Source organism: Sturnira hondurensis, unplaced genomic scaffold (assembly GCF_014824575.4).
Source record: "Sturnira hondurensis isolate 20B ecotype Veracruz unplaced genomic scaffold, ASM1482457v3 Scaffold0004136, whole genome shotgun sequence".
Taxonomy (NCBI): Eukaryota; Metazoa; Chordata; class Mammalia; order Chiroptera; family Phyllostomidae; genus Sturnira; species Sturnira hondurensis.
Genome location: NW_028076767.1, coordinates 34,356,654 through 34,384,177, shown reverse-complemented (window position 1 = coordinate 34,384,177; position 27,524 = coordinate 34,356,654). Strand labels below are relative to the sequence as shown.

The window sequence follows — 27,524 nt, the reverse complement described above, 5'->3', positions numbered from 1 at the left end:
TGGTGACTGGCTCTCTTCCAGGGGCCCAGCCAGCAGCCAGAGACTCCCCGAATTTATTCGCCAGCCAGTGCAGGTCCTGTGCCACAGGGATCACCTGGGCGACTCTCAATTCCCCAAGCCGAGGGTCGGCGCAGACCCCGCCCCACCGGAAAAGCACGGGCGACTGGCAGTTCCCTGAGTAGACGGCCTGCTCGGGGCCCCTCGGGACCGAGGAGGTGCGCGCTACCCGCGGTCCAGGAAACCGGGGCGGGGGGGGGGGGGGGGGGGGGGGGGCGGGCGGCNGGGCGGGGAGGGGCGCGGGGCTGTTGGAGCCCGCTGGCGATGGCGCGGGCCACTCGGGAACCCCAGGGAGGCGTGAGCGATTTGCAGCTGGTCAAGCTGAAGATCAATGCTTGACTCACAGTGTCTCCTAGTCTGCGCCAGCTGAGCAAGGATGCGTAGCCTCGCCACCGGCGAGCAGGGATGGAGCTGATCTGTGCCGGCTGAGTAGGGATGGAGCTCGAAACTGACCCACTTCTGGAGGCCCTGACAGCAGTCCGAGATTCCCCGGGACTGCTCGCAGGCAGGCACGGGGCCCTTGAAGCAGGGAGTGCTCTGGCAACTCTCAGTTCTCCCAAGCCAGCAACCTGACTCCACGAGTTATCGGAGCTTGCTTCCGAATGCTCACTCCTCTCTCTGCCACTACTGGAAGACCGATCTCTTACAGTGTTTTCCAATCTGCGCCCTTGTTGATTTGTGGTCGTCTCCTCTCCTCAACTTCTGGTCATTCAGTGTCCGCTACAGTCTCTGGAGTCCTGCTTTCTTATATGCTGAGTCCCAGTTTAGCATCTGCTGTGTTCTTCCGCAGATCAGCCAGGTCCTTCACCGGCGCATGGAGAGAAGCGAAATCCTTTGTCCTACTCCGCCGCCATCTTCCCCGAACTCTGATCCTTGCATTTTATGTTAACACTCTTTTAACAACTATAAATAAATAATAATCTAAGGAAGACTCAGCTAATTTTTGAACTCTAGATTCTAGGTTCCTCTAAAGAAACCAATATAGAATTAAGGTTAAAATTGTGAGAGAAACCTTAGCATATGTGATAAGTAATAATTGATGCACACAATATGCACTGGATACACAGTCTGCAGAGCACTGTGCTTTTAGTGGAGGATGTGGAGATGAAAGGCAGACACCCTTTCTTTACAAGCCTGCACTCCAGGGAGGGAGAAGGGAAATGTACACAAGCTTGTAGGGGACGCACAGCATGGGAGATGTGCGATGAATTAACAGACGGGATCAGAGAAAATAGAGGCCCACTGTTTCATTTTTCACGATTATAAAAGCTATTTTTAAAAGATGTTTAAATAAGAAAATATTCAAATATTTTATTAAACTGGAATAACAATATCAAATAAGAATAATACAATAGTTTTTAAAGCCATTTTGTTCATTATTTACATCTCTCTTCACTTGTATGCCATATTAATAATTTTTTGCCTGGAATCAATCTAGCGAAGTGACTGACTGGTGTTGCTCCCTCACCACTGTTGACATGACTGGTAGAAATTCAAGTCTTCTCCTGTTAGAAATGAAATGAGTAAAGAAGTGACATAATAGTTCAGATTTGTATAAATTATTCACTTTCTTGTGATCTTTCAGAAAGTCACACAAAGTACTCTCTAAAAGGATAACCATTACTTTTTAAAGTTTTGAGTTATAATGGCAAACAGAGATCAAAGTTAATGATATCAAACAGTTTATGTACTTTAGGTTGATGGCTAAAGTATATCTGAACCAGCCAAATTAATCTAGAGAAACTAAAGAAAGCAAGATAGAATATCTTTTCAGGGCAGGGTGTGGGTAAGTAGTTGAAGATGTATGTTTCATGTTAGGTTAAAAGTCCTACTTGGGATTTGATCTTTATTTCTAAGAACTCCTCAGCCCTCAGTGGCAATGTATGTTTAAGTTCCTCTTATATTAATTCCAACTTACATCCTGGAAAAGCAGGCCCATCCTCACTCGTTAATTTTCATGGCCCTTGAAAGGTCAGTGACTCCCCATGTTAAAAGACACCTGATTATAATGCTTTTATGAACAGAGGGAACAGAAATTCTGGTTCTGATCAGGGAATCGGAACAATCTGAGAGGAAAGAGAAAGAATCATCAAACATCTAGGCAGCACTCAGCTCTTAGGCTGGGTCAGCTTTTAAGACTCCCACACAAGGGACAGGTCCCCAAGGCACCTGGCTATTGAGGGCTAACAGGGCTATTGTCCATGACATCCATGGGACTCTGGCAAACAATGAAGCAGTTCCTGAAGGGGGCACGAACACATGCCACAGCTGCCCCCCCCCAGGCCCAGCACAGGGGTAGTGGGCAAAGGCGCCCATTTCTCATGGCTCACTCCAGTAAGACAAGGTTGCCAGTATCTCTCTGGAAAGTGTTGTATGAATGCCTGAAACTTCATCATTTCCAGCTGCTCCTGAAAAATGGGACCCCTAAATGCCTGGCTGTGACAGCCAGCAATGCTTGCCCTTGTCCTGGTTATCCCCCCAGGGCTCAACACAGAAAGAACAGGTATAACATTCACCTGCCAATCTTGCCCTGAAAGGGGTCTGATTGCAGACTTTACAAGCTGCTGCCTGAGGATCCAACTTCTAATTTAACACATATCTAGAGGGAGGCTGCAATCCTCCAAAGAGACCCGGGAAACCAGTGGGCACTTCCCTACGTTCTCCATGCGGCTCATTCCAACAACAGAATCAAATCCCCAATTTTCCTGAAAGAAACATTCACACCATGAGGACCCCAACTTTTATAGATGAAACCCAAATGCCAGGCCCCAAAATCACCTAGTTCTGATAGCCAACTGGCTTGACTTCACAAGTTCCACAATACTATAGCCAAAAAAAAAAAAACAAAACAAAACAAAACAGCAGGGGAGCAGGTTTCAGTGGTACAGAAGCAGTTCTGCCAGCAGAGGCGGCACACCCATCCCTCTAAAACACAGATCTCCAGGACGGGTCGTAGGTTGGGCCACGAAACAAGTGTGATAAGTTTCAGAAGACTGAAACCGCATCAAGCATCTTTTCTAACCACCAAGATATAAAACTCGAAATCAACTACAAGAAGAAAACTGGAAAATTCACAAATGTGTGAAGATTAAAAAACATGTTCTTAAACAATCAATAAGTCAAAGAAGAAATTTTTTAAAAGACCTTGAAAAAAATGAAAATGGAAACACAAAATACCAAAGCATATGGGACACTTCAAAAGCAGTTCTAAGAGGAAAGGTATAGCAATAAATGCCTACATTACAAAAAAAATCTCAAATAAACAACCTAACTTTATACCTCAAAGAACTGGAAAAAAAAGAACAAACTAATCCCAAAGTTAGTAAGAAAAGTAATAACAAAGATCAAAGTGAAAATAAATAAATAAAATAAAGACTGTGAAGCTTAATGAAACTAAGAGCTATTTTTTGAAAAGATAAAATATAAAAGCTGATAGCTAAACTTGCCAAGAAAATGAGAACGAGGACTCAGATAAAATTGTAAACAAAAACAAAAACATTGCACTAACACAGGAATACAAAGGCTCATAAGAGACTATTATAAACAATCACTTGCCAACAAATTAAATAACCTAGAAATGGACAAAGTCCTAGAAACATACAACCTACCAAAATCATGTGAAAATAGAAAGTCTGAACAGACTCATCACTAATAGTAAGAAGATTGACTTGGTAATCAAAAACCTATCAACAAAGAAAAGCTCAAGACCTGTTGACTTTACAGGTGAATTCTCCCAAACGTTCTAAGATGAATTAATACCAATCCTTCTCAAACTCTTCCAAAAAAATTGAAAAGAAGGAAACACATCCAAACTCATTTTACAAGGAGAGCACTAATCTTATACAAAAGCCAGATACAGACACTATAAAAGAAGAAAATGACAAGCCAACATTCTGGTTAACATAGACACAAAAATATTCAACAAAATATTAACAAACCAAATTCAATAGCATATTAAAATGATCGTACACCATGATCAAGTGGGATTTTCCTGTGGGATGCATGGATGTTTCAAGTTATGCAAATCAACAAATTGAGTACACTGCATTAACAAAAGATAAAAATCACATGATCGCATCAATAAAAACTGAGAAAACATTTGACAAAATTTTGTATCCTTTTGTGGTAAAAACTCAGCAAACTGAATATAGAAAGAACACACACCTCAACATAATATAGGCCATAAATGACAAACGCACAGTTAAAATTATATTCAATAGTGAAGAGCTGGGAGCTTTTTCTCTAAAATCAGCAATAAGATGAGACTGCCCAGTCTTACACTTTTATTCAGGATAGTACTAGAAATCTTAATGGGAGCAATTAGGCAACAGAAAGAAATGAAAAGCATTGAAATGTGAAAAAAGTAAAATCATCTTTATTTTCAGATGACATAATAGTGTATATAGAAAACCCTAATGTATTAGCTTAAAAACAGACACGTAGATCAATGGAAAAGAGAACCCAGAAATAAACCTATGCATATATGGTCAATTAATTTATGACACAGAAACCAAGAATCTACAATGGAGAAAGGACAGTCTCTCCTTTGGGAAAACTGGACTGCCACACACAACAGAATAAAATTCAACAGCTACCTTACACCACATACGAAAGTTAACTCAAAGTGGGTTAAAGACTTGAACATAAAGACCTGAAACCATAAGACTCCTAGGAGAAAACTTAAAATGTCAGGTTCCTTGACATTGTTCTTGAAGATGATTTTTTGGATTTGACACCAAAAGCACAGGTAACAAAAGCAAAGATAAGCAAATGAGACTATAGCATAATAAAAAAGGAGTTCAACATCAGTAACCATCATGGAAATGCAAATCAAAACCACTATGAGATATTACCTCATGCTTGTCCGGATGTCTATTATTAAAAAGACAAGACTTAACAAGTGTTGGCGAAGATATCAAGAAAAGCAGAACTTTGTGCACTGTTGGTGGCAATGTAACTTGGTACAGCCACTATGAAAAACAGTATGGAGGTTCCTCAAAAATGAAAAATAAAACTACTGTATGATCCAGCAATCCCATTTTTAGATATAAACCCTGAGGAAATGGATCATAATCTCAAAAAGGTATCTGCACTCCCATGTCCATTGTAGCATTATTCACAATAGCCATGGTACAGAAACAGTTTAGGTGTTTGTCAACAGATAAACTGATTAAAAATGTCATGTGTGTGTGTGTGTGTGTGTATATATATATATACATATATATATATGATGGAATATCATGCAGTCTTTAAAAAGGAAATTCTGGCCCTGGCTGGTGTAGCTCAGTGGATTGAGTGTGGGCCTGCGAACCACACCATCGTGGTTCGATTTCTAGTCAGGGCACATGCCTGGGTTGCAGGCCAGTTCCCAGCAGGGGACTCACAAGAGGCAACTGTACCTTGATATTTCTATCCCTCTCTCCTTCCCTTCCCCTCTAAAGATAAATAAATAAAATCTTTAAAAATATATATTTCATATAAAAAAAGGAAATTCTGCCATATGCAAGCACATGGATGACCTAGAAACACTCATGCTAAGTGACATAAGCCGTACACAGGAAGACAGTCGTGCTGATCCACTATATCGGTGTGGAACAGATACGCAGAATGCACCACACCTTGCTAAGGCATACACAGGTGAGAGAATAGGAGATAAATTTCAGCAGGTGGCTATACTGGTACAATTTCTTGATTCTAGGCATCTAGAACATGTTGGAATATCCCTTTTATAGGGGCATAAAGGTATGAGTTGCTGCATCAGTGAAGGAAGATGTTCAACATTTGGTGGCCTCCTGAATTTTGGAGGCAATATCTACGATACTTAAATGTGCTACTTCAATTACCTAGATGAATTAAGAACGGGACTGCAATAAGTAGATCTAAGCTCTGATGCAAACCATTCACAAATGGACCTTATGACCAGCAGACCCAATGACACTGAAAATGCCATTGGCAGGCAGAGCTGCTATTGGATCCACCAAACCATAAATCAGTTTCTCTGGGACCTGGGACTTCCCCTCATGCCACCACATTCGCCTATCTTTTATAGAGATAAGAATGTGTTTATAAGAATGATGAGTCTAGTGGCCACACAACAGAGTCACTCTCTGTACCTGGAAGTAAATATTTTTTATTAAAGTAAAATCATATATTTAGTAAAATATATTAAATTTTTCAAAAATGTTACTTCTATATGGTGAGGTAATAGGTGATTTCCCCCTTTTCTTTTCTTTTATTGTTGTTTAGTTACAGTTGCCCCACTTCTTCCCCATTGCTCTCCCCTGCCCCATGCACCCCCCACCCCCACAGTCAAGCCCCCACCATCGTCCACGAGCCCTTATTCACGCTCTTTGGCTTGCCCCTGTATCCTGAATCATGTAGCCAGACCATGCCTATTTTCTCTTCCTTGTCCCTTGTAATATTGTACCCTCCAGGGAAGTACAACAACCAGGAGAAGTGGAAGGATGATCTTACAAGGGACAAGGCAGAGACAATAGGCGTGACCCTGGTTGTGTGATCCAGGATACAGGCGTGCCTCCAGGGCACTGACACAGGAGGCCGTCAAGGTCTCCCGACTGACTGATCAAGGCAGAACAGAACAGGATGGGGAAAGAGACTGTGGAAAGGCAGATCTGGGTGGGGTCCTGCACTGTCTTTGCTCCACTCCAGACACTTCCATGCTCCCCATTTTCTGGATTGATAAAAGGTGGTTAAAAACAGATAAACCCTTGAGGGGTGCACCTAGGGCAGACATAGCATTAGGCAGGGGTTCCAGCCAGTCTACCAATGGGATGGTAAGCAGCAGACTGGTGAAATTTGTCTTTTTCAGGGACCTGTTCCAGCACTCTACTGCCACACACTAGGCAGGTGATATGCGCATGTAACAGCCATAGGGACCTATGGTGGGAGACCCAGCGTATTATGGGGCCTTAAAGTATAACCCAGTGTCTGAGTGGAGGCTCGCTGGATAGTCCAAAAGTAAACAGCATCATACCTCCAACGCTTTAGCTGTGCATGTGAGTGTCTGCGCTGGACAACCAATTCCTCTGCTTTAGTACATGAATGATCAGGTGACTCTGGGGTCACGGTGGGGTAGACTGGGGTAGATTGGTTAGCAACTACCCAGAGGACACCTGTCTTATTAGAGAAGCCATATTATCATCGACACATCATAGAAGGGCATATAATTTGTGGTTCCTCCTTGTTCTCATCCTCCTGATGGTCTGGCCCTCTCCTAGTAGTTCCTTTATCTCACACACTAAGCTCTCAGTCTGGTTATCACAAGAGAGGGCCTCTACATCCTAATTTTTGTGTCATAGAACATAGTTAGGAACACTTTGAATGTTATTCCATTTGGTCCCTTTGTATAAATGCCGTAACTGCATGGCCTTTCAAGAAGCAGCCTCATCGTAGAGGCCTACCCAGAAGTCCTTTCAGTTCCCTAGGTCTGATAGCAGGCTACCACCTTCTTGGGAGAAGGCGGGGCAGGCAGCAATCACAAGGGCCACACAGTTTATACTTCTCCCTCTTCTTGCTACATGGTGCCCTAACATTGCCTCACTGTAGCAACATACAAGGCTCTGGTTCTACGAAGTGGATTAGGGAAATGGTCCATTCAGTGGCCCTTATCTTATCTAAAAATCTTTTTGTATTCCACCTATCAGAATATCCAACCAGTAGTTTTCACCCTCAGTTCCAGCTTACCTTTCCCCTTCTGCCTCACCTCCTGTGCAACTTCCTCTCAGGCCTTAATAGCAGCCATGGAATATCAGCGGTCTGTATCTCCACAGGTCTTGACATTTCTCAGCAAATTTACTGCTTAAGAAACTTGGGACTTCAAAGTACTAGTTTCTGCAACCAGCTGATTTTTATCCATCCCAATACTTGAAGCTAGTCATATTGCCTTATCTGGGCTTTTTTCGTTTCCAGGGTAGGTCTTAGCTCTGTGGTACCTTGTTATGCTGGGCCACATTCTCTATTTTTTTGTGCTGATTGTAGAGTGAACAGTATCAAATGATCAGACATCACACACAACAGGCTTGTGATAAAACTCCTGAGAATGAAGGGCTAGATGAAAGAAGTACTACTCCATTGCCTGCTTCATCCTGGGCTAGGACCCAGGCATGTGGAAGGTCAAACATTGGGCTCAGAGGAGCACCCGAGTCCTGTGCTGAGCAGGTTTTGATAGAAAAACCCCCAGCGCCTCTCTGTCATGATCAGGGCTTTGGATCTAAGCCTTGTGGTTGCAGATGTTGGATCAGTGGCTTGGTCTATCGCCTCCGAATTCTTCCAGCACTAGGGTCTTTAAACACTCAGCTGTAGCTGATTGCCATGGAGCTCAGCAAAAGGACTGCTCCCTTCTGTGAGAGGACAGCCTGCAAGGAATGTCTCAGACAACTCTATTCTAAACTTTCACCCAATTTATTCCTTTGTATATTTTCAACATACATACTTAAAGTTTTTTTCATAATCCATAGATCTTCCATTTCCTCTCAGGTAAAATCTTCCATTTATTGGATCTATTGGCTGTCAAAAATACTAAGTTCTTAAATGACAAGAATCGCTCACTGTGCCTAAGTTCTAAATGCAATGTTATTTGTGATAAACATTTATTTTTCTTCTAGGAGTCTAGAATTTTGGTGCCTGCCAAGCAGAGGATACCTAATATCCAGCTCCCAGTAAAAACCTTAGCAACTTGGTCCGTGATGAGCTTCCCTTGTACACAACCCTTTGCACATGTTGTTACAATTCCAACAGCGAGTTGTGTTTCCTCTGTGACTGCTCTGGGGTTGGATGCTTAGAAGCTTCCTTCCGATTTCCTCCAGACTCTGTGCACCTTTTCCCTTTGCTGGCTTTGCTTTGTATTTTCTCCCTAGAATAAATCTTAGCCATCAGCACAATTATATTCTTAGTCTGGTGGGTCATTGTAGTGAATCATCAGATCTGGGGATGATTTTGGAAACAGGGGTCAACCTATATAGTTACCCTAAATGCAGTGCCCCTACCGAACCAACCAACAGCTCCAACTGCCTCATTCCTGGGTCACTCCGCTCTTTCGTTTCAAACATCCAGAGTCATTCTCACAGTCTGCAGTATCCTTCCTTGTGTGCTGCTCAGCAATTTCTCAGTTCAGCCCTTTGTCTTCCACATTTCAGGGTTGCTCCAAAATTTCTGGTCTGCTGAGGGCACTTGTGGTTCCGCAACAATGATGTGAATTTATTTTTCAAAGAATAAATCTCTCTGTCACCTGTAAAGATGTGGGACGTGGGTACACTTGGAGGCACATTTTATCAATTGATAATCTGATCTCCTGGTCTTCTGCTGTTTACCAGGTAAAATGGAAAGAAAACAATATTTCACTAGGACTGCCCACCCATATCTGCTTTTTGTTTGCTATCAATTCATCTTAGCAAGTATTTATTTAGGAATCAGTGACAGGAAAAGACAATGTACACAAAATATATATACATATTTACATGTACATACACATGTATTTGTGTGTATGCATTGCCATGTCTGCTTGATTTTGACTTTGGTTAGTTTGTGTTTAATTACCACATAACATTTTAAACAACATCTAGTGTCAAAATAATTGAATGTAAGGAAACAAGCACAAAAGAAAGGTCAGTTAAAGGTAGAGGTTGACCTGCTTATTGGAGATAAAAATATAAAATTACTTATGAAAAACTGCAAGTTCAACTGAATTTAACACATCTGTTGAATGTCAATTCCACAGGCTAGTGCTATAGATGATTTTAAGATATCAACCAATTTGTCTTTACAAATGAGATTTGGTCCAAAAAATACTACAATTTACCCCCCCTCCCAAATCTTGCTCTTGTGATAGGTTACTATGTTATTATAAAAAATGCTACGAAAATAGCATATATCTTAGCTTTCATAAACACTGTCGAAATATTCCAATGAACTGACTGTGGTGTTCCTCATGGACCCCATCCACATCTAGACCCCCCGGGCAGGAATCCGAATGTCACCATTACTAACTGTGCAGCACTGGGCTCGGAGCTCACGCTCTCTCACCCTCAGTTCCCTCATCTGTAAAATGGACACAATAAATGTTCTTCACAGAACTGTTACAACCACAGAATATGTTAATGTAACGTGCTTGATGTAGTGCCTTAGAATATAAAGCATGTGTCAATTTTAGTTATTATGATTATGATTATCATTTCCCAGTTGCTAAGAAAACAGACTATATTCCACTTCAACCATTTACATTTGAGTATCTTTAGGCAAGTCACACTTATTAACCTTCCTGGGCCTTGGTTTTCTCCCCTACAAATTTAAGAGACCTCAAAGTTTCTACCTGGTTCTATAATAATTCCAAGTCTGTTAAGGAATTCTTTTTTTTTTTAACTTAGAAACACCCAGAATCAGAAGTCTTCTGATTCTTCTTTGAGCACTTATGCCCAAAATTGAGTCCCTATGCATCATTGTTTAAATCACTCATTCAACATGATATTACTACATGTGTGTTTTTTATGACTCTCCCCAAGGCCAGACAATAAGGACTCTAGGAATAAAAGACTATTCTTTTCTCTCTGCACATAATAAATATTGATTCTTCATTTCATCATAATACATGTATTCAATAGATGGCAAGTACATTCTAACTATGCACTGAGGAAAAAAGTAAGTAACATTTGACTGCTGGTGGGGAGGGTTCATCAAAGAAACAATGGCCTCTGCCAGTACTTCTGTCTGGGAGAAAACTGCATCCCACCCTGGCTCTCTCCCTGATGCTGGACAATTCAGTTCCTCCCTATATGTTTCTGGTGTTTTTAAAGCTGCTGCCCCAGTGCTGGAGCTCAGAAGGAGTGAATCTGAGTAAGTCTGTTCTGGCTCTTTAAGAGGAACTACCTGGGCTTTGACCAGGTAACTCAGTTTGTATAGTGCTGTCCTGATATACCAAGATTGTGAGTTTGATTTCCCGGTCAGGGCACATACAAGAATCATCCAATGAATACATAAATGTGAAACAACACATTTCTCTCTGTGAAACAACAAGTCAATTTCTCTCTGTCTCTCTCTCAAATCAAGAAATTAAAAAGAAAATTTTTTAAAGAGCAACTGCCTGGGACTCCAGAAGATCTCCATCTCCCTCAGCCTCAATTCTTCTGCTTTTTACAGTGAGAATTTCTGGGGGTTTTCTCCTCCCAGCACTAGAACCCTGGGTGGAGTGCCTGGTATGTGGGGCTTGGAACCCTCACTCCTCAGATGGGATGTCTGCAGCTGATAAATTCCTCCCAACTTTAATCCACTACATGTGGATAAAACAGCCTGTTCTGTGTCTCTGCTCCCCTACCAGTCTCACTGTGGCTTCTCCTTTAAGACCCTAGTTGTAGAACTTCTATTCAACAAGTTTTAGGTGGTTCTCAATGATGGTTGTTCTGAATAGTTATAACTTTGATATGGTTGTGAAAGGAGGCTAGTTCCACCTTTACCTACACTGGGATTTCTTAACCAGAAGTCCCCAAAGGAATGTATTTTAAGTGTCCCAAAATGTCATCACAGAAAAAAGATCTCGTTGTACCACTGTTCTTTGAAGCAGATCTTTGATGTATCCAATATTTAGCATATTACAAAGCAAACAGAAAAAATCAATTCCTGGTCTCAAAGAATTAATTATACTAAGGCAGCCAATGAAATATAATTATAATATGGTGTGATAAATGCAGCACTAAAAGATAGAGGAGTCCACATGCTTGAATGGCTCACAGAAAATTACTTTTCAGAAGAAATATGAACTAGGTCTTGAAAAATGAGTAGCAATTCCACAGATGGAACTAAAAATGAAACAAAATGGTCCATCTGCCATAACATACCTCATACATATATGATGGAGTGATTGTAGCAAGTTTTGATTTATTATATCGAGGTTGGCAAGGTTTTGGTTTCCCTGAAGGAAGTGGACATCTCTGATGTCAATTATCTGAAGGAGAGATGGACCTTCAAATATCTTTCTCTTCCTCACATGGCCAATTCATTACCAAATCCTATACACGTTACCTCCTTTTTTTCCTGAATCTATTTATCTATATGTGAATTAACACTACCCTGGACCCAGCCACCATTATCTATTGCTGGCCCATTACAATAGTCTCATAGCCAGATTTGCTCCTAAAATACATTCTTCAAACTATGGTTTAAATGATTATTTAAAAAATAGTCATGGCCCTCCCCCTACCCTGAATAATTCAGACCAAAAGTCATTAATTATGTGCAGGCACAGCGTCAGAGTCCAATCAAGGTGAGGAGTGCGTCCACACTGGGCAGAGGCAGAGGGATGGGAGTGTGAGTGAGCGCATATTAGAGCCCTTTCAGGGTATCCCTGTGGGAGGGCAGCCTGGCACAGGTTGGAACATTTGCAAAGTAGCTGAGCACCTGCTAGAGAGAGCACCCGGGTGTCAAGCGTGGGGATCCAAGCAGGATGAAGACAGCGACTGCACAGAAGAGGGGCTAGCCTCAACAGTGGGAAAGTGGTTACATATCGGAGGATTGAAAGTTAAATGCATACATAGCAAGGATAAAGGGAACCAGGTTTCTCATTGCCAGGGAAAGGAGCTACACAAATGGCAAGGAGAAAACTAGACTGAATGGAATGGCTCCTGTAGCATTATACTGGAATTAGAAGTTTTAGTGTAAACTCATAGTTTCATATATATGTAAATGTGAACCTGTGTGTATACACATATATATGCCCTACCTCAATCTACTGAGAAGGCATGGAAGTAACAGCATGCCTAATACCTAGAACTTGCTATCTAAATACCAATCTACAAAAGAACCCTATATTCTGACACTGAAAACGATGTCACTTCAGTTGAGATTTCCTTTTTTCGCAAAATTTCCCCTTTCTGCCCCACCCACCCACCAACCAAAAAAGTCCTCTGTAGGTCGCCTCCCTTTTAAGAAAAGGATCACAGAAAAAATCGTAGCCAAAACCATGCCCCCCCCGTAAGGGAGGGGTTCCCTGTCACCACAGCAACAGGAGCAGGAAGGGGCGGGCTTTCTTGTTCTGGTCTGGCCCACGGCTTGCGCCAGTCTCCACAGTGTGGGGGGCGGACTTTGCGGTTATAGCGCGTGGCTTACCTCCGGGTGGAAACCGGACCCGGATTCCGCCGGCCGACCGCCACGTCAACCTAAACCTACACCGCCCTTCCCACCCCGCCGCCCTGCACCCAAGGCCCGCAACCTGTCCACCCAGGCCAAGTGGTTCACGCCTTTCCCACAGTGCCCCGCGCCTGGCCCCGCCCCGGCTCGCCGTCGAAGCCAGCGCAGGAAGCCGACTGGAGCTGGCTGCTCACGCTGTTGCCGGTACTGCTTTACCTCCACTGTCCCGAGCGCGGCTGCCCGGCTTCCGGAGAGAGTGCGCTTCCCTCCCACACTCACAGCTGTCCTTGGCCGGGTAGGGTCAGCCGTGAGAGATAGAGGATGGGAGAGTAGCTGCTGGTGGCGACCCGCAATACCGAGGTGGGCATGGGCAATACCCTGCTGGGGCCGGCGGCTTCCCGGGCCCTCTTTGAAGGGAGGGCGGAACTGCGGTGCACCTGAATTTGAACCCTCTTTGCTTGGAGACCGGTTTACTGTCTTCTCGCTCCCCGTCGTCTTCCCCTTATTACCCTTCATGCCGGCGGTTCCCCGCTTCTTGATTCATTTTCTCACTTTAGCTTCAGTTATTAGGGCTCCTTTCTCCCCTCTGTGTCCCAAGATTTCACACACCAGAAACACTTGACTGTCTCTGTAGCCTTGTATCTCCATCTTTTCCCTCTCCCCGCATCCTGTTTTAGAGTGATGGCTGCAAGAGGTGTTCACATTGCATTTACCTGCAGTTTCCACCTGTCCCCATAGCTCGGCACAGAGCAAGCCGTTCACTCCCACGCTGAGAACAACTGCTGGGCGTGGAACACCACTGGACCCAACATGGTGTTTGGGGATATGTTCTCTGTTTTTGGCTAATCGTTTTCTGATCTGGATATTCCTTAATATCCATCACTGGATTTTACAAGGGTATTTTTAGTAGGGAAAAGGAGGGATTAGAAATGAGCCAAAGACCATTAACAGGTAAGGAGGAAAAATTTAAACGGACGTTCAGGTTTAAATGAAGAAAGAACCTGAGGATGCCAGGAAGGTTAGTTTTTTCTAAAGTATTATGAGATCCTTGGAAGTACAATATACAAGTTTAAATGCTGTCTGATCTTATTTTTCCACTACCCAGGTGAGCATGTCAAAGTAACTGATCCCCTTCTCCTTTTTTCTTTTTGTATATGTATTTCCAACAAACACAAAAATATGGAGTAAAGTTACATTGTTTGCAGTTATTCTTTCATTTTATAAAATAATGTCTACTTAAATATAATGTAAGCACCTTCTGAGAAAATACTGGAGGAAAAGGGTCTTAAGTGTAAGTTGTCTATTATAACAATAAAAATTCAGTGCCCCGTTTGAAAGGTTATATGAAAATACAGACCTTTGGAAGGTCAGTGCTTCCTTCTAGTACGCCCCCCCCCCCCCCCGCCACTTCCCACCAAAGGATATTTCCTCCAAGTGAAATCTGATTAAAATGAAAAGTGAATAGTGTCAAAGGGTTGAAGAAGTGGCCCAGAAGGAAGCTGTGTTACAAAAGGGCAATGCTTTAGCTGGATAAGAAAAAGGAAGGAAACAGTCCATTCTCCCCTCAACACTCCCCCATGTCCTTGCTGTTATGTTCTGGTGCTGATCAGAGTAAGTTGCTGAGTTTGTTTTTTAATAGTTCTAGCTGGCTTTTAAGTATCTTGAGTGATTTCATAAATATGCATACCTAGATATAGAAGCAGCCAAAAAGGCCCCTAGAGAATAAGGCTTGGGTGCTCACCCAGATTTGGTATTTAATGGAGATTATACTGCTAATCATGTTATTTAATAAATAATTTTATTGTTGGGTTTTCAAGTTTTTTAATGTATTTTAACTACTTGGTTTCTTCTCTTTAGATTAACAGTAGAGAGACAATATTATGATGTGCGAGTCACCCTTGGAGTAATTGGACAGAACTTCTCAATCTCGCAGATTACATCAGCTGGAACCAGCAGTGTTTCTTAATGTTCACTTAAATCAGAACGTGTATAAGGAAAAGAATGGGAGTCTGGTTCAATAAAGATGACTATGTCAGAGACTTGAGAAAGGTCATTCTCTGTTTTTTAATAGTGTATATGGCCATTTTAGTGGCTACAGATCAGGATTTTTACAGTTTACTTGGTGTATCCAAAACTGCAAGCAGTAGACAAATACGACAAGCTTTCAAAAAGTTGGCATTGAAGCTTCATCCTGATAAAAATCCGGTAGGTAAAAATTTCTTTTTGAACATACCTGATTAATATATTTTAGTAACTTTTAAAAATTTTTATTAATTTATCTTTAGAGGGGAAGAGAAGGTTGCCTCTCGTGAGTCCCCTGCTGGGAACTGGCCTGCAACCCAGGCATGTGCCCTGACTGGGAATCGAACCATGATCCTGTGGTTCTCAGGCCCACACTCAATCCACTGAGCTACACCAGCCAGGGCCTATTTTAGTAACTTTTAATATTTACCCAAATTATTTTAAATAAGTGCTCAAAGTGCTTAAGAACAATCACATGTGAAAAGTCAAAATTCAGCTTAAGTACTAAAAGCAACAAAGTTCTTGTTTAAAACAGTATAAAGGAATGTCAGTACCAAAAATACAATTCCCACTTAATTTGAAAACTAAATTTCCAACAGTTCTAATACAGATGTCAACCCCAAAACAAACAATATCTATGAAGTCATTTTCTTAGAAAAGTAGGTTAAAATCAAATATGTTGGAGTGGTAAAATATACAGATATATTTCCTTAGAACTTAGAGAGTATGTCTTGCTAAAAATGGCAGTAATAGCATGCTAATGATAGCATGCTTCAACTTTCTCTGTCTTCTCCCGTGCACAAATCTAAGACCACAGTCCGGAAGTATTATAAGTAAAGCTTGAGAACAGTCAAATCAAGCTAATTTCAATCATAACATTCTGTTGTGTATCAAATAATGTAATCTTTCAAAAGTACTTTTAAATCTTATACTGTTTTTATAAATCATCTACTTAATTTTTTATTGAGATTTGATACTTGTCAAGGAGAGAGATATGGTTATAATTTTCTGTTTTCTACATAGGGTTTAAACATGGGATAATTTTGTTTTGATTGCGTAAAACTGAGCACTAGCATCTATTTTTCTAAATCTCTTGTTATTAGTAATCTTTCTTTTGAATCTATATTGTGCTCTTTTTAGGCTTTTTTTTCCTTTCTTTAAAATTTCAGAATGAGATTTTTTTAAGTTTCCATATGAAAAGGTGTACACCTTTTACAACTTAAGTAATATTTAGATTAAAGTATTGTTTTAAAAACCAATTCTTTGATATAGTAACAAATAAGGAATATTTCCAATCTATTTTAGTTGTTGCTCTGATACTACTTTTATTATCTGATAGATTGGGGTACATACTTTTTTTTTAATCCACAGCTGAGCACATGGTAATTGATTTTAGATGGAGGGTGTGTGGAGAGGGGGAGAGAAAAACATCAATCAGTTGCCTTGTGCACATGCCCCAACCAGGGACTGAACCAGCAACCTCAGCATGTGCCCTGATCAGGAATCAAACCCACAGCCTTTTGGTTTACAGGACGACGCTCCAGCCAACAGGGCACACTGGCCAGGGTGCAGCACTTACTTTTTTTTAGTTAGTGTATTAGTTTAACCTCAAATAGAAAAATAGTCTGTTTGTAATAGTTTTAAGGGTAACAGATAATACTTAACAATACTAAGCATTTCCAAGGGTTCGTTAGTTTTTTCTCGGTTGCATTTCTTAGAAGGAATGACTTACATTGTATAGCCACATCTATCCTTTTGAGGCATCAGGTCTCATTTCTCTTTTACTTTTATTTTGGGGGGGGGCTGTAAATATTAAGAAATCCTTGTTTAATTTCAACCCATGATAATCCACCTCATCTTGTACTACTCCTTCTTACCTTGGTATCTGTTCTCCCAGAAATTTCAAGATTAAATTAAATCTAGATACAGGTTCTGAAGAGACTGGATTTTGATTCTGAAACAACTGTTATATCTAATATTTTTAATAGAATAATCCAAATGCACATAGTGATTTTTTAAAAATAAATAGAGCATATGAAGTACTCAAAGATGAAGATCTGAGGAAAAAGTATGACAAATACGGAGAAAAGGGACTGGCGGATAATCAAGAAGGAGGCCAGTATGAAAGCTGGAATTATTATCGTTACGATTTTGGTAAGATGATACGATACACCTTTGAAGTTCTTGTTTTTGAGTAAATTTAGAAAATTAATTTTGTTCCCCAGCCATGTAGTTAATGTGTGTTACCTTGACTCTTTAATGTAACATGGGAGTAGAAGTGAAAAGTCATGTGGTAGCTGTGATGTGCACAGATCTGAAGGTGTTTAAGCCATAATCTTGTTAAATGTTTTCAAAATAAGAATTTCAATTTAATTGAAAAATATTTGCATTAGAAGTTAAATATTGAAGCCTTTAAGATTTTTTGAGTGTATATTTTCCAAGAAAGGCTAAAGTTTCTTTTAAGTTTATTGTCTCTGCAGTAGAAATCCCATTGTTAATAATTTTATTGCTGTCAACACTGGTGTGGTGTTGACAGCAATAAAAAATGAGGCAAGAGCAGAGAGAGTAAACAAGAAATCAAAGGATGGAGCAAGTACATACAGGTATCAAGGCAAGAGAGACCATTTAGGTACCCAATAGTTCTCTCTTAAATGATTAACCTCAAATGCAGATAAAAAACTGAAGTATGCTTTTATAGTAGACTAAATAAAGTATTCTCAATTTATAGCTATTATATTTGTTTCTCAAGACTAACTTTGTTTTCAAAGTAGTATTTTTAGGTGTATGCACTACAGTGTGATAATCTGTATCAGGTGTCAGCAGTTATCATTGCACAGTCTAAATCTAGCCTGCCACCTGTTTTTGTAAATTTTATTGGATACAGGCATACTCGTTTTACTGGCATTCAAAAATCACATTTTATTGGGATTTACAAATTGGAGGCAAGACCGTCCACTATCAAAAGGATTACAACTCGTTTTATTATGATACTAGCGTTTTATTATGATACTGGTGTTATTTGGTCTAGAACCAAACCCCCAGTGTTTCTGAAGTATGGCTGTACAGTTATGTTCATTTATTTACATATTGTCTATGGCACAAGTGGCAAGCACAAGGCCCTCAGGCCGAATCTGGCCCTCCACCTTGTTTCTACCTGGTGGAAGTGCCAAGTTCTCACTTAACTGTTAAGGAGTGGTTACAGTTATATATTCAGCTCTTTGAAGGCAACCGTGAGGCTGATGTGGCCCCCGATGAAAATGAGTTTGGCACCCCTGTTCTATGGCTTCTCTCACACTTCAGGGGCAGGGTTGAGTAGCTGGACAAAAACCTTATGTCCCACAAAGTCTGAAATAATTACTAACTGGCCTCTGTGGAAGAAGTTTGCTCACCCTTGGTCTATAGCCACCACTATTTATTTGGATATTTTATGAAAGTAATGCAAAATGACACATTGGTTTTGATTGTTATGGTAAATACAATTTATATTTACTTAATAAGTGTGTCTCTAACTGTAAATATGTTAATTGCAAGACAGTTACAGAATAAAATTTTAAGTGATACCACTTATAAAAACATAATTTAAAAGTAAATGAAGTCTGTAGTTAACAGTAATGTACCTGTGCCATTTTCCTGCTTTAGATATTTTACGAAAACTGTATATCATGTCATCATTAGAGGAAGCTGGATAAAGGGTACATACAACCTATACTGTTTTTACAACTTCCGGACACTCTATCATTGTTTCCAAAATAAAAGTTTAAAATATAATAATAGAGACTTTCTGTGGAGATGAAATTACGTGAATTTAGGAACCCCACAAACACACCCATGACGGTCCATACCAAGAGCCAATATCCAGATCACTCTCTAAGTGTATCCGTCAGTCGTAGGTTTGTGTACTCTTGGCTTTTCTCTTAGTTGTTGCATGTCTTTCAGCTCTGAGATTTAGTAATCAGATTTTTGATGATTAAAACAAGAGTAAATAACCTATTTTTATGTGGAAGTTACTTTAATGATGAAGTTTTAATCTTATAACTTTTATATACTCTTAAAAATTAGGTATTTATGATGATGATCCTGAAATCATAACATTGGATAGAAGAGAATTTGGTAAGTTTATGGGCATACAATTTTCTAAAACTAGTCCAGACCAAAATCTTACCTAAAACCCTTGAGGACAGTTGTATTTAGAATTTAGATTTTTTTTATTTTTGCAAGGTTATCTGATATATATTAAAAATATTCTATAACCATAATTAAGATTTTCACATTGTTTATTTTACTATCATCAACTTTTCTTCCATTCTCTTTGTGAAATTTAATGACTTCCCTATACAGTAGCTATTACAGTTATTCCTCACATTTTACAGGTGAGGAAATGAAGTCTTGGAAGGGCTAACTAAGCAACATCCTAAGCAATACATTCTGTGCACGTATGTTTGTGTAAGATTGACAGATTTGAAATTGCAATGAACCAGTATCATTCTTTGTTTTATATAAGTGTTTTCTAAATTACTAAAAGACTTCTATAGGACTTCAGAGTATGTTAAGTGAATGAAGCCTAAAACAAAATTGTAGATGCAGTACATTGCAAACCATGCAAACGTCATAGAAGATAAAAGTTAGGTGAGAACAATGTTGCCACCGTTCCATCTTCTATCTCTAATACTGCTCTTCATGTTACTATACTAAGACAAGCTGAGGCTGAAATTTTAGCTGAAGAAGCTGAGGGGTGATAGCACAGATGATAGAATTATTAATTTGTATTTATGTAAATATCACATTAGTCTACTGGGTTGAGGGTCTCTTTCTATTACTAGTAGTTTCTATTGGTTTGGGTTGCTTAGTGTTATCTTTTATTTATCTAATTATATAAATTAGATTACTTTGAAGTTATATATGTTATATGAAGTTATTTTAAAGTAAAATGTGTTTTCTTCCTCTGGAGAGGAGTTACGCATTCTCTGGCTAGGGTCACTGACAGTGTCAGGTCGGCTTTACCAAACAGAGTAAAGGGATTTAGAAGCTGAGCTTTGGATTTTAAGAGGAATTGTCATTTTCCAGTTCATCTTTATTTATAAGACCCTTCCTTACATGAGCCTGAACTCCATTTTTGTCCCTCTGTCCTCATAAATCTATTGAAAGCTCTGTTCAGTTTCTTACGTATCAACCCTCTCTTCTAGAGGTGGCAGATGTCGGCCCTCTGATTTCTACCTCCTCCCATACCCTGGCCCCTTTATCCTTCACTGTATTGGTAACTTTCTTGCTTTCAACAGAAATCTTTTATATTTTGTTCAGTTCTGTAGTTGTAGACGGGCAGTCAGTCCTAATTACGTCGTTCACGTTTATCAGGAGTGGAACTCTAGAATGTTCATCGGTGGTACAGAGGAGAAAATGTGATTAGTGAACTCCACTCAAAGCCTTAAAAATACTCTCATCAGACTCTGTTTCAAGATGGCAGAGTAGGTAAAGGCTCTGTTTGCCGCCTCCTGCAACTGTATCAAAATCACGATTAAATTATAGAACAGACACCCTGGAGAACCACCTGAGGGCTAGCCTTATAACTAAGTCTATAAAGAAGCCACATTGAAATTGGTAGGAGGGGTGAAGGCATGAAACAGGCTAGTACTATACCTGCACGTGGTGATTAGGAATTGGGAGGGATATTGTGCTGCAGAGATCCCCATTGAGGAGCGGTGGGCTCCAGCCTCACACTGGGCTCTCCAACCTGGAGCTCCAGTGCCAAGAAGAGTCCCAACAACAGCTGGCTGTGAAAATCAGCAGGGATTGTACCTGGCAAGGCAGAGGGCTTCTTTAGACCCAGGCATACTCTTAAACAGGCCCAAGCACAGACTCCCTTCCTCACAAACACTCAACATAAGCTCTAGGGAAGGCATATACCAGGAGGAACTAAAGTGTCAGGCCTCAGGAAGGGGTTGGATGGTTAATTCCCTCCTGGACTAAAATGCCAGTGGGTATCATTGCTCTGTTTTTAAGCCCTCCCCCCACACAGCCTGCAGGCACAGGCAAGCACTAAATCTAAGTCTTCCTTAGATGGCTTGGTGGCTAATACCATTGCCCTACCCTCATGATTCTCTGAAATCCTGCCCCACTCAATTCACGTGCCACACCAAACTTCTTTTAGAGGCTAATCCATACAAGTTGCAGGCTGGGCCCTCATTGCTGACTTCCCTAAAATCTATCAGAGATCCACAGACTCCAAACAAGCAGTGGCTGGCCTCAGCATGCTATGCACATGTTGCTAAGTGGGTCCAAGGCCAGGATTAGTGTTGGCCAGCCTTGGTTCACAGAATAATTACTCCCGGGCACCTCCAAGCTCAACACAGGCAGTTACTAACTGCAAATCACTTTGTAGCTCCTACCAGATGTTCCCAAGGCAGTGGCTGACCTTGGCCTGATTGGAACCCCACCAAAGGCCCCCTAACCAATATACCCAGTGGCCAGCTTCAGACCACACCAGAGCATTACCCAATTAGTACCATAAAAGATGTGCTCGAAGGATAAACTCAGCAAGCACCAGAGTCCTGCTAAAGCAAATCCCACTCAGTGGGGTCAGCTCCTGCACAACAGCTTGCCTGCTGTAGTCACAGCCGGTACTCCCAGCCAATCAGCCTGAGGGTCAATTTCACCCACTGGCATGCCAACAGTAATCAAGGCTCAACTATAATAGGAGAGCACACACAACCCAGGACACCCCTGGAGCACCTGGCACAGGTGAACAGGGAGACTACACCACTGGGCCCCACAGGACTCCTGACACAAGGCGTTCTGCCAAGACTGGAAGACCCAACAGATCTACCTAATACTGAGAAACAAACACAGAGAGAGCCAAAATGAGGAGACAAACAGGTCCCAAATGAAAGAACAGGACAAAACTCCCAAAAAAGGAACTAAACAAAATGGGAGTCAAACAATCTACTAGATTATATACACTGATTATAAAGATGCTCAATGAACTTAGGGAAAGAGTAGGTGATGTCAGTGAGAACATCAACGAAGAAACATAAAAGGAGGTAGAAAATAAAGAACCAGTCAGGAGTGAAGGATACATTAGATGGCGTCTGGAGCAGATTATGTGGAGTTGAGAGTTGTATCAGCAATTTGGAAAACAAGATCCAGAAAACACTCAATCGGAACAGTAAGAAAATAAAAAGATAATTTATGAGACCTCTGGGACAACATCAAGCATAACATTCTCAGGGGTACTAGAAAAAGAGAAAGAACAAAGGAGTGAAACCCTATTTGAAGAAATGATGACTAGAAACATCTCTAACCTGCCAAAGGAAATAGACATACAAATCCAGGAAGCACAGAGCCTGAAATAAGAATCCCTAAAAGTCCCATACCGAGACATTAAAATGTCAGTGGTTGAAGACGATCTTAAAAGCATCAAGAGAATAGCAGTTAGTGATCTTCAAGGGAACTCACATAAGACTGTCAGCTAACATCTCAACAGAAACTTTGCAATTGAGAAGGGATTGGCACAAAATACTCTGATGAAAAGCAAGGATCTACAACCAAGAGTACTGCATTCAACAGTGCTATCATTTATGATTAAAGGAGAGGTAAAACGCTTCCCAGACAAGGCACAGCTAAATGAGGAAATCACAAACGAGTTTTAGTAGAAATGTTAAAAGGACTTCTTTAAGAAGAAAAAATATATATGAAAAAGAACATATCTCACAGGAAGACAGTTCTCTCAACCAAAGGTAAACACATAATAAAAGCAGTGGATCAGCAAACACCAAAGCTAGTACAGAAGGATAGAAGGCAAAAGTAGGAAAATTGTGTGGGATTACAATAGTGAAGTAAGGGATACACACAAACATGCCACAAGAGAAGTAAAATATAATAAAAGCATAAACGTGGAGGGGGTGAGTGAAAAATGGTAATAATTATAGAATGTGTTTAAACTTAAGCAACCACCAAGTTAAAATAGACATTGAAATATGCTTGGTGTATATGAAGCACATGGTAAGCACAAACCAAAAATCTAAAGAGATACACATGAAGGAAAGAAAGGAATCCAAACATAATACTACAGAAGTCATCAACAAAGAAGAGAATAAGAGGATAAGAAAGGAAAAGAGGAGAACTACAAAACCAATTTAAAAAATGGGAATAACTACTTTAAATGTAAATGGATTAAATGTTCTGATCAAAAGCTGAATGGATAAATCTGTGTCACGGGTATGAAGGGGGCACCCCCTCCCCAAAAAATTGTCTTCTGGACAGCCGTTCCCTTGTAGTACAGGCTTCCCCTGGTAGGTGAGTGTTCTAAGAACCCATCTATATCAATGTACCAACTGGTGGTGGTGTGAGCTGCAGCTTCAGTAAATTCTTTTGGAAGACTCAGTGCAATTGGCTATTTCATGATGGGTGATTTACGAGCTCACCTGCTCACACCCTGCTGAGAGTTCAGTAGTTTTTGACCCAAAAGGTCATGCCACACTTTCCCTACTCACTTGATCTCACCCCAAACAACATTGTTTGTTTCCCTGGATGAAGAAAGTCCTTGAAGGGAAATGTTTTGCCCATGTTGGAGAGGTGAAACAATAAAACAGCAGAAGCACTAACAAGCATCAAAATTGACAAATTCAAAAACTGTTTTGAGCAGTGGGAAAAAAAATGGCTCAATAGGTGTATTGCATCAAATGGAGAGTACTTTGAAGGTGACTGAAGTTTAAATGTAAAAATGAATGCACAATTTTTAACATAAATTCTGGGTTCTTTTATGTACCCTCTCATATACAATGGAGTATTAGCCGTAAAAAAGAAAAAAGTCTTATAACTTGCCACAATACGGGTGGACTTAAAGGGTACTGTGCTAAGTGAAATAGGTCAGACAGAAAGACAAATACCATATGATTTCACTTATACGTGTAGTTACATATATTAGAAGCCAAAAAAATTGCATTTTGAAATGTATTTGTTGTATTCTTAGTCATTTGGTTATGCAAAAATATCCCATTGATATTTGATAACATAATATTAAAACATTTTAACCTTATTATACAACAATGGGAAATGAGTAAATATGTTAACATCTGTGTGAAGTCAGAATACCAAGATAGGAGATCTATTTAGACAAAGTTTAGACAAGGTTTTGTGTCAAATTAGGTGCCATTCAGATTTGTTGTACATCATATTTTTAAGATTTACAAACAGTAATACCATATTTAATTACTGCTCTTTTCATGTGTAAATAACCAACTCATTACTTGTTTATAGCTAATGAAATGTCCAATTTCTATTAACGTTTGCACCATCTATTAAGATTTTATCTAAATTAGTACCAGACAGTGGTCTAAGTCAGCATGGAAATTATTTCTATCACCTAGATAGTTACCTATTTGCCATACTTTCTAATCATTGCCAATGAATAGGAGATTAAATTCTAAATTTCACAATTTGTAATGCATGGGTTAACTGTTCTTCCTACAGGTTTGTGTGTCTTGTAATTGAAATGTAGGTGAATATTGAGTCCTACACATGTTACAAATTAACCTGAATCAGTTACACATACTTAGAATAGTATGCCTGTTTTGATGTCTTGCTATACTTACAACCTATGAAAATTGTATTTAAAAATGAATTTTAAATAAACTAATTTTAATGTGGAATTATATGCAAACTTTAACCAAAAGCAAATGTCTTCACCTTTTTATCTTAAATGTTGGAACATATCCTTACAGTGTTAGTTTTTAAATTAATACATTTTGTTGATTTGCATCAGGTCATCTTACAGGTTATAACATATATTCAGATCTATTATTTTACCAAATATGTATTTATGTTTTGAATTGTTAAAAATCTTTAATACTTTTCATATAACCCATTTTTTCACAGCAGATGTCTTAAGGGCAAAGAATGCATTGAATTCCAGAGTCCTTACTAATATTGTGTAGGCCTTTAATCTCATTCTTTCAGTAGTTGAAGTAGCGGTCAGAATTGACTGACCACTTGTTTAACCCGTGTTGCCCATAGTAGAAAAGCTTAAATCTCAGTCCCTCTTGGTGTTTCTCTTCATTTCTCTCATCTACACAAACTTTGTGAGGTTTGGCTGTTGCTTCCTTTCTTTTTACAGCTTCTTGGTGACTGTATTAAGCAGTTCAAGTATGAGCTTCATATAGAAGGTATTATTTGACAGTTGAAATATGTTTTCTTATAGGAAAAAAGTACAGAAAATAATTTATAAAGGCAGTATGAAAGATCAACAAAAATTTTCTTAACCAAAATATGACAGACCTCTAGTGAATAGTTCTAAGTTGTCTTGGTTTCATGTACTTTTAGATGCTGCTGTTAACTCTGGAGAACTGTGGTTTGTGAACTTTTACTCCCCAGGATGTTCGCACTGCCATGATTTAGCTCCCACGGTGTGTATTTTTTACATCCTGGTGTTAAAGTTTTATTATTTCTGATTGATCTGTTGTGATTTTTAATATATTGGGGTATTTCTATTAATAGCAATTGTAACAAATAATTTTATTTTCATATATTTATGGCTTTTATTTGCTAATATAGCCTCCTTTAAGAGTATATAGTTTAAAGAGTATTCAAGGCGAGAAAAATGGTCTTATCAGAAAAATATTTCTGTTTCCTTGTTTTCTATGTCTCTCATAGTGGAGAGAATTCGCTAAAGAAGTGGATGGATTACTTCGAATTGGAGCTGTTAACTGTGGTGATGACAGAAGGCTTTGCCGAATGAAAGGAGCGAACAGTTATCCCAGCCTCTTCATTTTTAGGTCTGGAATGGTAAGGGATAAACTTAGCATTTCTTAAATTTATGGACCTTTGTAACAAAGAAAAGACTAGAGAAAACATGATCCTTGAATTTGTAGAATGTTCTGTTATTTAAGTCTCATTTTTGGTGCCATCTAACTAGGTTTTAGTCATAGAAACCATTTTGGATACACTTTTAGATGCCATTTGGATTGACCCACAATAACATGGAGGTTGGGGCACCTTGAAAAAATGCATGTAGTCCTGACCAGTGTGGCTCAGATGGTCGGTCATTGTTCGTCAAAGCAGAAGATCTCTGGGTTTGATTCCTGGTCAGGACACATGCCTGGGTTGTAGGTTTGGTCCCCAGTTGGGGCACAGGCTAGAAGCAACTGATTGATGTTTCTCTCTCACATTGATGTTTCTCTCCCTGTTTCTACCTCCCTTTCACTGTGTCTAAAAATGAATAAATAAAATCTTTAAAAAAACAAAAATGCATGTAACTCAAGTGGGCACTGCACATACATGGACTCCCAACCTCCAATTGACCCTGCAACAAAAGGGGTTTGAACTGTGGACATTTAAATGGGGCAGGCCAACTGAAAAAATTCCCTATATAAGTAGACCCAGGCAGTTCAATCCCACAATGTTCAGAGGTCAGCTGTACTTTCCAAATTAAGCGTTTGCCAATTTCATTTTCCGTTTTATAGAATACCATGTAACCGCCCTGACTGGTGTGGTTCGGTGGGTAGGGCATCATCGTTACTGGTTGGATTCCTAGTCAGGGACAGGCCAGGTTTGCTGATTCGGTCCCTTGGCTGGGTCACATGTGACCAGCAGCCAGTCACGGTTTCTCTCCCTCTCTTTCTCCCTCCCTTCCCCTCTAAATAACTAAACAAATAAATAAAATCTTTTTAAAAAAAGAATATAATGTAACCGATATGCATATTCTACTTTACAATTTACAAAGTATTTTACAGGAATTATCTCATTGAATATAAAGTTAGGATATCCCTTTCTTCCAGTTTTAAGTGATGAAACCAAAGCTAAATGTATTATGAATAGTAGTATTAAAATGTCTCCTCACAAATCTATATAATCAAGAATCTCAGCATATCATTTGGAAATAACTATACATTTGAGAGGCAGATCTTACTGTACTATTTGAAATAATGTAGAATCAAAAGTATTTGGTATTAGTGGCTTTTAAAAAGAAAACTGAAAACTGTTTCTCTTTTTGTTTAAAAAAAAAATAGGCCGCAGTGAAATACCATGGTGACAGATCAAAGGAAAGTTTAGTGAGTTTCGCCATGCAGCACGTTCAAAGTACTGTGACAGAATTATGGACAGGTAATTTATTTCCTTAATTTGTTGATTTTCAAGGCTACTTTGAAATTGACATTTCAAGTTTTTCACTGGCAATATTAATATTTTGGTCATAATACTATAATTTTAAAATATTTTTCCATGCTTTTTAGAAGGAAATTGTGTCATTTGATCTCACCTCTACTAAGTAGTACACATTTAACAAATGCATTATGTGTACAGAAACTAAAACAATTAAGATA

At 39.7% G+C, this 27,524-nt stretch overlaps 2 protein-coding genes across 4 annotated transcripts in view; one reads left to right on the top strand and one right to left on the bottom strand.

The window, feature by feature from the left end:
• The window catches only part of PDE1A (phosphodiesterase 1A), a 437,635-nt gene extending 424,404 nt beyond the window's left edge, over positions 1 to 13,231 (bottom strand). The window contains exon 1 of one of the 3 annotated variants that reach the window (XM_037044340.1): positions 13,171 to 13,231. The gene's annotated coding sequence lies outside the window, so the exon portion shown is untranslated. The remainder of the gene's footprint in view (positions 1 to 13,170) is intronic. The other 2 variants (XM_037044338.1, XM_037044337.1) reach the window with 2 other exon arrangements.
• A 100-nt stretch (positions 13,232 to 13,331) lies between these two features.
• Positions 13,332 to 27,524, top strand: part of DNAJC10 (DnaJ heat shock protein family (Hsp40) member C10) — a 44,740-nt gene continuing 30,547 nt past the window's right edge. The window contains exons 1-7 of the mRNA XM_037044336.1: positions 13,332 to 13,551; positions 15,049 to 15,396; positions 17,202 to 17,367; positions 19,273 to 19,323; positions 25,528 to 25,610; positions 25,858 to 25,989; positions 27,213 to 27,306. Coding sequence (XP_036900231.1) covers positions 15,193 to 15,396; positions 17,202 to 17,367; positions 19,273 to 19,323; positions 25,528 to 25,610; positions 25,858 to 25,989; positions 27,213 to 27,306 — 730 coding nt within the window. The 5' untranslated portion in view covers positions 13,332 to 13,551; positions 15,049 to 15,192. The remainder of the gene's footprint in view (positions 13,552 to 15,048; positions 15,397 to 17,201; positions 17,368 to 19,272; positions 19,324 to 25,527; positions 25,611 to 25,857; positions 25,990 to 27,212; positions 27,307 to 27,524) is intronic.